This window comes from Diaphorina citri, unplaced genomic scaffold (genome assembly GCF_000475195.1).
Source record: "Diaphorina citri unplaced genomic scaffold, Diaci psyllid genome assembly version 1.1 scaffold167, whole genome shotgun sequence".
Classification (NCBI taxonomy): domain Eukaryota; kingdom Metazoa; phylum Arthropoda; class Insecta; order Hemiptera; family Psyllidae; genus Diaphorina; species Diaphorina citri.
In genome coordinates, this window is record NW_007377604.1 from 108,190 (window position 1) to 119,197 (window position 11,008).

Genomic DNA, 11,008 nt, shown 5'->3' on the forward strand with positions numbered 1-11,008 from the left:
GAAAATCCTCCAACTAGGCTGGCCTACAGGGAGTGCATAGGGCAATAAGAATTAAGCCTTGGAGTGAGCTTTTTGTGTACGGAGTTAAGCTAGAAAATCCTCCAAGTAGGCTGGCCTACAGGGAGTGCGTAGGGCAACAAGAATTAAGCCTTGGAGTGAGCTTTTTGTGTACGGAGTTAAGCTAGAAAATCCTCGACCCAAGTCGGAAATTTTTGGACAAAAGTTGTCGGTGCAGTCATGAATGAAAAATGCTACAGACGAACAGAGCCTGGCCAAAAAGAAGAAGAAAAAAAAAAAAAAGATTTTGAATTCGTTAGGTACTCTTAAGGTGTGTGTCCTCACATAGTCGACTGAACCGTCCACACCACCTCGAGAACATGGATTCACCTTGTCGCGTTGTTCGGTGGCCCGTCGAGTTGACCGTCGATCTCTATGTTTGGACATAAATACACCTTTAGATAGTTCTTTTCAAATAAAAAATACTGAAGCTCAAAATCATTCAAAGATGAGACTGCAAATTGCTTCACAACTTATTGGAATGTGATAATCTTCTGATACTTTGCTTTCCGTGTCCAGTCCGGATCACCATATTGTCAGATCTTATGTCTCCAGTAGCTACGTGGCCACGGTCACTCCTATGAAATGTGATAATCTGATACTAATAAACTCTTTCCTCTCCTCTGTTCCCAGGTTGAATACGAGTCGATGATCGAGCAACCCTACTACGTCATCAGCAAAGGCTGGTGCTCCTACCACCCAACCAAGACGCACAACAAATACGGCCTCGTCTGCAAACAGCTCAATGTGGGGGACACTTGTATCTCTCTCTGTCAGAAGTCAACGCCTAGCAAACCCTGTGCCACAAGTCAAGCCAAGACCGCCAAACGGAAAGACTTAGAGAAGCACTTCAACCAGCTGATGAGCAAGGATAGGGAAATGATTGAGAGGAAGAAACGCCGGTGGTCCGCTCCCGATCAGATTCACGAGAAGGGAAGCAAAAAACTGAACGCTAAACTTGCCAAACTGAGCGGGGAGGAGAGCACCACCGTGGCAACGTTGCCAACGAGTACAAATCCAGTTCAAAATGGCGGCGAAGAATACAAAATGGCGCCCGTCTCGTCACCAGCTTACACGACTCCTAGCGAGACTCCCACTAGTTATTTCAATTATTCCATCGCTAATAGTCAGCCAACTTCTCTCAATTTCCCACCTATTCCATCTCACCTCCAGTATGTGAACACCCCCTCCTCCTGTTCCTCAACTAATCCGACTCACTTGATCACCAAACCCATCGTGTCTCATCTTCCACTAACTTCGGCGTCTAACTTCTCCATCTCCACGCTGACGTCTCAACATCCACTAAGCATGTCCACTAAGCCTAGCTATCTCATCCACTCGTCTCCATCGCTCGCGAACACTTCCTCTCAGTCAAACTTTCCCACTTCCACTCCGAGTTTCGCTTCCACGCCTGCATTCAGTGGGTCTCCCTCGATCTCATTTCCACGGCCTGGCACCTATCCTCTGCCCAATCCAATCAAATATTCAGTGCCGGGGCACGGGGGAAAGAATAACTTCAGCAATGTGGGCACGCTGGCCAAATCCGCCTCTGAACAGAACGCCGCCACTGGCATGTCCGCGGTTGACTTTTCCAAATACTCGATGAAGAAATAGATTATCTTCTGACAGATACAGTAGAACCTCGATTATTTCAACTAATGGGGACCGAGGGTAGTTGAAATAATTGGAATTCCGTATAAAACAATGAAAAAGAGGGCAAAATTTAGATACAAAAGAGGAAAATAGTTAGTAAATACCCTATTTTGAACTGATTTTGGGGTTGAAATAATCGAGGTTCTACTGTATATCTACATTCTATAGCTGTTTTTTATCATGTGACTTTTTTATAGTCAACATGGCTGAACCAATGAGATTCCCCTTTGGACATCCACACTTGCTCCACAAAGCGGAATATCACAATCTCATTGGTCCAGCCATGTTTGACTGTAAAAAAGTCACAAAATAAAATTACAACTTACCTCTTCAAGGAGAGGTTTTCAAGTTGACTTCTAAAGTCGAATAAGTAATCTGTTATTAAGATTTTTTTTCCCTTTACATTTATAACTGAAACTGACTGATCATTGCATTGGGGGAAAATGAGGGGGAAATCCTACAAAGATCTGCCTACAATGTTGGTACTAAAGGAAAAAACCTGTGGTTTATTGCCTACGGTTTTTGCAATAGAATTTATTGTTACAAACCTCACCATAAAAAAAGTAAAAATGTTGAAGAACCCGTGAACTTTGGTTGCAAAGCTTCCTGGGCTAGTCCCGGCGTATACGAAAAATTCTCAGAGTGATATGATTTCACTCAAACACCTTCCTCCTCCTCGTCCTCCTCCTCCTCGTCTTCCTCCTCTCTGCCTTTTTTTTTTTTTTTTTTGAAGTGTGATTTATTTATTTATTTATTTTTTTTATAATTTTTATTTTTAACAGCTGGACTGAATCTTTTTCTTTTCTTTTTTTATTCTTTGGGTGTGTAACTGTTATTTCCCCTAGCTTGTGGTATACCTACCATCACCTTATTGATGTCAGGCAATATCAGGGCTACGTTCCTGAAAACAAATTGCACTTCGCGAAATTTTGACATCCCAACACCTCTAATAATGATTATGCAAGGTTTTTCGTCTGTTATATCACGTCACAACAGCGGTTTTGCGAAGTGGGACTTTTTTTATGGAACGCTGCCCTGCTTATGAAATAAATACCTACAAACTTTTTACCTACCTACAAGACACGATGAACATTTTAGGTTCATAATAAACTTAACTTTAGGTGTTTACCTATCTACCTACCTAGGTATAATTTTGTAAAAAAAAAAAAAAAAAAATTTTTAACAGCTGGACTGAATCTTTTTCTTTTCTTTTTTCATTCTTTGGGTGTGTAACTGTTATTTCCCCTAGTTTGTGGTATACCTACCATTACCTTATTGATGTCAGGCAATATCAGGGCTACGTTCCTGAAAACAAATTGCACTTCGCGAAATTTTGACATCCCAGGACCTCTAATAGTGATTATGCAAGGTTTATTAAGGTTTTTCGTCTGTTATATTACGTCACAACAGCGGTTTTGCGAAGTGAGATTTTTTAATGGAACGCTGCTCTGCTTATGAAATAAATACAAACTTTTTACCTACCTACCAACCAGACACGATGAACATTTAAGGTTCATAATAAATGTAACTTTAGGTGTTTACCTATCTACCTACCTAGGTATAATTTTGTAAAAAAAAAATGGAAAAAAAAAAAAAATGTAACAAAAGTTATTTTACCCAATAAAAATAAAATATTTTAAATATTCTGTATTTTGATGTAATGTGAAATTTTTTATATAAATATATTGCTACAAAAATATATCTATTATTCTATGAGATGTGTTTTCTATAGGTAGGTACCTACCTAGATTAAAAGTTTTCAGTTTACAATGGACCACTAAAGTTAAGCAACGTTGTGCGTCGTGGGTATCCGAATGGGTGACTATTTGGGTAATCGCGTGCCTTTTTCCAGCCCCCCTCAGGTTTCTCGTCGAATGAAGGCATGAAACCTCTTCCATAAATAAATATAGATACCTACATGTAGGTAAATTTAATGAAAAAAAAAAAAAAAAAAAAATTAAAAAAAAAAAAAAAAACAGCTGCAGTTTGCAGAAGTGTAAGCGTGCAACTTGCAGAGTTTCTTTGTATACTTGCTTGTGAAGCTTTTTTTGACCCAAGCTTCTAAGATCGGGTAAATAAATATTTATCTATGGATCTGATTTAGAAAAATCGTAGCGTCTGGACGAGTGACGTCACAATTTTAACGCGCACAAATTTAACACGCATTCAACAGTGAGCCCGCGAGAATTTGAATTTTTCAAAAGTGTAAACATTTTGTAGAGTAGAGGGTTGTTTAGAAAAAAAAGGGAGGGTGATGGTCGTGTTTTTTGGGCTATCTACCAAATCTGCCTTACCTACCTACTGCCTAGGAAGTTTGACAAATTATCTCTTTACAGTGTAGTTTTAGTTTAATCTCTTAATTCAATCATTCTTGTACCTGTTCTTCAAAAGTTCAACTAATATTTCAAGCACAACTCAGGGAAGGTGTTTTTTCAGCTCTTTATCACTGTCTTTACCTGTGATTTTAGTTTTGGTAAGTTAATTAATGTTGGTGTTACCTACCTATGAAACTATAATTTGTCTAACGAGAAAACGTTCTGGGTATCTAAAAACAGCACAGAAAAATCCCCCTCCAATGGACTGCTGAAGTGAAGGTGTTGTAAAACTGGACAATGAATATCGTGTGATGTTCTACATAGGTACCTACCCAATAAAAACTGGAGGTTTTATATCTTATTATCCCAAAAGCTAGTTGAGATCAATATTTATCTGTGTAGAATGAAGTTCACCCTGGGTGGAAATCAAATCCATGCCTAAGCACTTACAATGTATGCGTGCTACCTTTCAAGTTAACCAGGTTGGGGTACTTGTTGAGAAGTCATGTCAATGGAAAATTGCTACTAAAAGGAGCTGCTACAATTTGAGCAGTGATCAGTGTTATTATAGGGCTAGGTTAAACTCAAAAAGGAGACTTCTTCTTCATTGTGCCTTCTGAATAATTACCCAAGTTGGCTGTTCATTTTAAAATACCTGAATGTTTGATTGTTTCTTTCTCAGTACTTCCCCAACAGCACAATTCAGAAGTGTTATTTTTCAAGCTATCAAAGCTGGCCTTTTATTTTTAAATACCTACTTAAATGTTTGATTGTTCATCCCCCTCATCAGTACTTCCACAATGGCCTCTTTGGAAGAGAAAATCCTGGGTGAGCGTCGTGAGAATTATTGCAGTAGTAGTGAAGAGAGTGAGCATGAGGATTCAGATGCTGAGGAGGCTTGCAGCGGGGTACAGAAATTGGAGCAGGCACCAGAACCACCACCCGTCAAAGAGTGGAATGGAACTGCTTCCAATACAGGTAAGAAAGTGGGCAAAGTGGTGCAATGAGGTATCATTGTCATGGTGTAATAAACCAAGAGACAGACACATGTGGCTACAATGACAAGGCAAGGTGCTGCCTTTAGAAGCAAATGATGTATAGACCAGTGGTTCAGTCAACTAGATAACTCACTTAGACCAATAGAATAGGTAGAATAGAATAGTATATAGGTACCATCTTTATCCCACCCAAATAGGACTGAAAAGTCTCTTTACTCCAGCAGTCCAAGCAAGGTCTCCTATATTTGATTTGACAATAATGTGATAAAGGTAGGCTGGCATGTACCATTTGTACCTACATAATATCCCATCCTTACAAGCCCTGCAGTGCAGAGGGGGTAGGAGTTTTACTTTAAGGCCCCATATGGTCATCCACTCCCCCTCCCCAGTTAACCCAGGGGGCCCCAGGTGAACCATTGTGGGGGGGGGGGCAAAAGAGTAAATAAGTGTGTTACTGTGTAAAGGACCCCTACACCCCCTCCCCCAAATGTCCTTCGGACATTAAAATCAGCTCAGTATAAGTAGATTAAAACCCAAACAAAAAATAAATATTACACACAGAAATCCAAGTTATATGACAGGTAGGTACCTACGTCATGTAAAAAAGAGTAAAAAGATATTGAGAAAGAAAAGCAGAAAGTAAAAAAAAAAAAAAATTGTTTCCGCCCGGGATCGAACCGGGGACCTTCTGCGTGTTAGGCAGACGTGATAACCGCTTCGGACATTAAAATCAGCTCAGTACAAGTAGATTAAAACCCAAACAAAAAATAAATATTACACACAGAAATCCAAGCTATACGACAGGTAGGTACATCATGTAAAAAAGAGTTAAAAGGTATTGAGAAAAAAAAGCAGAAAGTAAAAAAAAAAAAAAATTGTTTCCGCCCGGGATCGAACCGGGGACCTTCTGCGTGTTAGGCAGATGTGATAACCGCTACACCACGGAAACTTGATGTTGAGATGAGCAGAGAATAGTGTATACCTCTTCTAAATTGACAAGACAGAGAGAGATTGGTTGTAAAGAAGTTTTTTTTTGTTTATAATATCGAACTTGTTTAAAACTTAGTGAAGGGAGTAGGTACAAGTACATATATGTAGGTATATCATTATGTAAACAAGATGATGACATTTACACGCCATTCAACTTGTGCAAGCTAGTGGCGATAGAACATCGAATGTACCAGCTCCCACTGAATCACTAAAGTTAAGCAACGTTGCGCGTGGTTGGTATTCGGATGGGCGACCTTGGGGGGAATCTCGTGCTTCTGGATTTTCCCGGCCTCAGTCAGATTGGGTGAGGTTAATGTGAGGAGGTGGATAGCTTGCCCCATGCCCCACTCTCTAACCCCCACCAGTAAAAAAAAAAAAAAAAAAATACACTAACTAGGTACCTTGGTAGAAAAAAACCCTATTAGGTAGGTATAACTGCTATAACTGTCAACTACCTAAGTAAATTATTTTATTATTATTGATAGAGGAAACCATAACTTCTAGGGTGTTATCATCCCGAAATAGAAGAGAGAAGGAAGACAGGATAGGAGAAATCCAACCGTTCCGAGAACGAATCTTATCCCTTCAGGATAAAATCCGCCCCGGGCGGGAATCGAACCCGCTACCTAAATGAAAGGTACCCAATCAAAGTTACCAATGGTCACTTTCACCACACAGTATAAATCACATGTGTACCTTCATTACGTACCTATGTTACGAAATGTAGGTTACTCTATCATTCTCACACTATCGTGTGACGTCACTCCCCTCTTTAAATACCACATTCAATTCGGTTCTCTTCACGAAGTTTCCGTGGTGTAGCGGTTATCACGTCTGCCTAACACGCAGAAGGTCCCCGGTTCGATCCCGGGCGGAAACAATTTTGTACGAAATGTAGGTTACTCTATCGTGTGACGTCACTCCCCTATTTAAATACCACATTCAATTCGGTTTTCTTCACGAAGTTTCCGTGGTGTAGCGGTTATCACGTCTGCCTAACACGCAGAAGGTCCCCGGTTCGATCCCGGGCGGAAACAATTTTTGAAGGGAGTAGGTACAAGTACATATATGTAGGTATATCATTATGTAAACAAGATGATGACATTTACACGCCATTCAACTTGTGCAAGCTAGTGGCGATAGAACATCGAATGTACCAGCTCCCACTGAATCACTAAAGTTAAGCAACGTTGCGCGTGGTTGGTATTCGGATGGGCGACCTTGGGGGGAATCTCGTGCTTCTGGATTTTCCCGGCCTCAGTCAGATTGGGTGAGGTTAATGTGAGGAGGTGGATAGCTTGCCCCATGCCCCACTCTCTAACCCCCACCAGTCCACGGACGTGACTTCTGCACAAGTACCGTATATTCGTTAAGTAGTGTAAGATTTGATTGAGTAGATTTTTTATTGTCAACGTAGAGGTAAGGTTTGTTCTCGGCACGGCTGGCTTTCTCCTATCCTGTCCTCATTCTCTCTGTCGGGGCGATAAGACCTTAGCAGCCAGCCTAGTTAGCTTAGTTGGTATGCGTCTGCCTTGTAAGTGCTAGGCTGCGGGTTCGATTCCCGCCCGGGGCGGATTTTATCCTGATGAGATAACATTCGTTCTCGGAACGGCTGGCTTTCTCCTATCCTGTCTTCCTTCTCTCTTCGATTTCGGGACGATAAGACCTTAGCAGTTACAGTTCCCTCTGTCAAACCTATTAAAAAAAAAGACCTTAGCAGTTACAGTTCCCTCTATCAAGAGGTGAGGTTGGTTGGACCAATCGTGCCCCCTCTTCTTAACTTGTGTAGACTGTCCATTAGCTGTATTCTAACATTTCCAACAGAAGTTGTTGTATTCTTACTAAGTTTGTTGTGTTTGATTCTGTTTGTTTTTTTTTCGCATGTTGTTGTTGTGTGCTCGCCCTTCTCAATCTGACAGAATTGTCGCCAAAAGAATCAACAGGTAAGTGTGTGCCAACTTTAACTTTCACCTAATCCTTCTGAATTGTAATTTTACAAGTTTTCTTTCCTGTTTTTTTTTTTTTTTTTTTTTTTTTTTTTTTTTTTTTTTTTTTTTTTTTTTTTTTTTGGTCTAACTCACTGTTTAAAGGTCTACCTGATCAGGTGTCAGGTATACCTGATAGTGTGCTGATCAGTGTGCTGATCAGGTATACCTGACAGACGGACCTTTTCAGCCGTACCTCTCAGGTCTAAATGATCAGGTGTCAGGTATAGGTACCTGTTAGAGTTGATAGTGTGTGTGCTCATCAGGTGTCAGGTGACCGGATCAGGCGTACCTGTCAGGTGTACCTGTCAGGTCTACCTGATAGTGAGTGGCCGGAATTACGTAACTTGTAATTGTGGATTTTACCAACCTTCTTTTTGGCCCCTAACAGCCTGTTAGCTTAACAGCTCTGTTAAACCTATACAAATCAAATGGAACTTAACAGGTTGTTAGCTTAACAAGCCTTTTAATTCTTCTAAAGGCTGAAAAAATATTGGTGAAATCGACCATAAGTTTTGTAACCCATCAGGACACACTTAACACATTTATGACACATTTATTGTAAAAATAAATGGCTTTTAAAGCCGTAAGTTGTATTAATATTAACATATGAATGAGTATTCCACAAACCTTTACCCAACTCCTATACTCATATCCTATTGTTGTTTTGTTGTTGATGTTGTTGTTGTTGTTGTTGTTGTTGTTATTGTTGTTGTTGATGTTTTTAAAGGTAGGTAAGCTATAAAGGTAGGTTGGAAGTAGCAATGACACACTACGCAGACTTAGTGCCTTTCCATTAGTGTACATTTAATTTTAATGTAGGCCGTGTGTCATGCCATTAGGACTAGTACACTCGAAGGTAGGTGGGTTAGGTAGGTCACAAAAAGTATTGGGATACCTATAGAATATACCTAGTTATAGATTGATAATAATGTTTCTACCAATGCCTACTTCCCAAGTACCTATACGTAACATTATCTCACAACTATTAAGTGGATATTATTACAACTTATTATCGCACTTTTAAAAGTTAGTTAGCTTAGTTGGTAGTGCGTCTGCCTTGTAAGCGCTAGGCCGCGGGTTCGATTCCCGCCCGGGGCGGATTTTATCCTGATGGGATAATGTTCGTTCTCGGAACGGCTGGCTTTCTCCTATCCTGTCTTCCTTCTCTCTTCGATTTCGGGACGATAAGACCTTAGCAGTTACAGTTCCCTCTGTCAAACCTATTAAAAAAAAAGACCTTAGCAGTTACAGTTCCCTCTATCAAGAGGGAGGTGAGGTTGGACCAATCGTGCCCCCTCTTCTTAACTTGTGTAGACTGTCCATTAGCTGTATTCTAACATTTCCAACAGAAGTTGTCGTATTCCTTCAAGGTCACTTCCCCTCTATTAACAGCAGTCCAGGCCATTACCCCTCCAATAGGACTCCTGAAAGTCACTTCCCCTCTCATAATTCCGCAAATAACTCCCCTTCCTCTAAGCTTAACGACCATTCCCCCTTGAAAGCTTCCCAAGGCCATTACCCCTCCAATAAGACTCCTCCCTCCAATAACAGTCCTGAAGGTCACTTGCCCTCAAATAAAAGTCCTCAAGGTCATTTCCCCTCCAGCGGCGAGCGAAGAGCAGCAGAGGGGAATCGTTCGACCCCGTCCCCCACTGGTGGGAGGGGGGTGTTAGAGCCCACGGAGGATGAAAGTGGCTGCTGGTTGTCGCCCGGAGATGATGCTTACCCCACACCACTGAGTGATTCTAGTCCCAGGTAGAGAGCTTTGTGAAAACCAGTCGCGAATTATGAAATTAATATTTGGGGAAAATGTACATGTTTATGAAAGGCTGCTTCTTACAGAGAGTCTAGGCCGCTTAAGTACACTGCTATCCAAAATTCCATATCCAAAATAACTCCAGTCTTTAGTTTTGTTTTATTATTATTATTTTTATTTTTTTTTATTAATTTTTTTAGTGGTTGTATTATTTAGTTCAACAGTCTAGTCTGTTTGCATGGTAGATACTAAATAGTTTTAGTTTAGTCTTAGGCCAGCCAGCCACGCACTATCAACTATCAGATAGATCTGATCAGGTCCGCTTGTCAGGTCTACCTGATAGTGAGTAGCTGGCCTTATGGTAAGGTAGAAATTTGCAATATTGTAATCTTTTATTTATAAGTTTAAAATTTAACGTTAGATCAAAATGACTTAAAAATGTTCCAATATACTTCAATGTTTTATGTAGTGTTTGTATGATTAACTTTAAATTAACTCTGTTTAACCCTCACTTCTTTTGTGTGTATATTTAAAGTTCGTTAACCCTTTCTTGTCGGTTCCGTGTATATTTCAGGTTAGACAAGGTGTCAACGGATGAGGCCTTTGCATCACTAGGTTCCGGACGGTCTAATGCCACCCTAGACTCTTATAGGTAAGAACCGCCCTCCGAAGGCCGGTGGCCAGTCTATTATTGCTGAGCCTATGTACAACTTTTGTGACTATCATAGTACTTATCTAGACCAGGGATGTTTATATATTTCGAAAATGTAATTTAGTAGGGTAACTAGCATTTTAATTAGATGTTTAATTTATATTATACCTATTAATGTATGTAGGTTGCCAACCATTGTTATAAAAATTTGATTTTTAAAACAAATAAATATTACCTTACCTTACCTTACCTTAGACCAGAGGGAAATTGGCTTTTCTCTAGGAATCCATCTATAAACATTAATTAAATAGCCAGTTAACTGAGAACTCACTCGTTTCATTCTTTCACAAGCAACTTTTTTTACCATTTGTACAAATAACAAACAGATTGTTTAGAAGACCCTCAGCAGAAGTAATGCATAATAAGTAGATGGCTACTTTATACTGCCCGCATGAAGGCTGAAAAGTATTTTACTCACAGTAGCTACACTATTATTCAAATTCCAAAATTATGATATGAGGGGAGAAATTCATACCCTCGGCTTTGGGGGAATTGAACCCAGGCCTCCTGTTTACCAGGCCGGGAGCAGTCTTGACCAC

At 40.2% G+C, this 11,008-nt stretch overlaps 1 protein-coding gene and 3 non-coding genes across 4 annotated transcripts in view; 3 read left to right on the top strand and 1 right to left on the bottom strand.

Annotated features, from left to right (window-relative positions):
- Window positions 1–3,935: 3,935 nt before the first annotated feature.
- LOC103505343 (phosducin-like protein) overlaps window positions 3,936–11,008 on the top strand; it is a 16,232-nt gene continuing 9,159 nt past the window's right edge. Inside the window, exons 1-2 of the mRNA XM_008469671.3 lie at window positions 3,936–4,183; window positions 4,816–5,003. Of these exons, the coding sequence (XP_008467893.1) occupies window positions 4,826–5,003 (178 nt within the window). The 5' untranslated portion in view covers window positions 3,936–4,183; window positions 4,816–4,825. The remainder of the gene's footprint in view (window positions 4,184–4,815; window positions 5,004–11,008) is intronic.
- Trnav-aac lies at window positions 5,900–5,972 on the bottom strand. The gene has a single exon. It is a non-coding gene; the product is annotated as a tRNA-Val (tRNA).
- On the top strand, window positions 6,821–6,893 carry Trnav-aac. Its single transcript has one exon. It is a non-coding gene; the product is annotated as a tRNA-Val (tRNA).
- Window positions 6,978–7,050, top strand: Trnav-aac. The gene has a single exon. It is a non-coding gene; the product is annotated as a tRNA-Val (tRNA).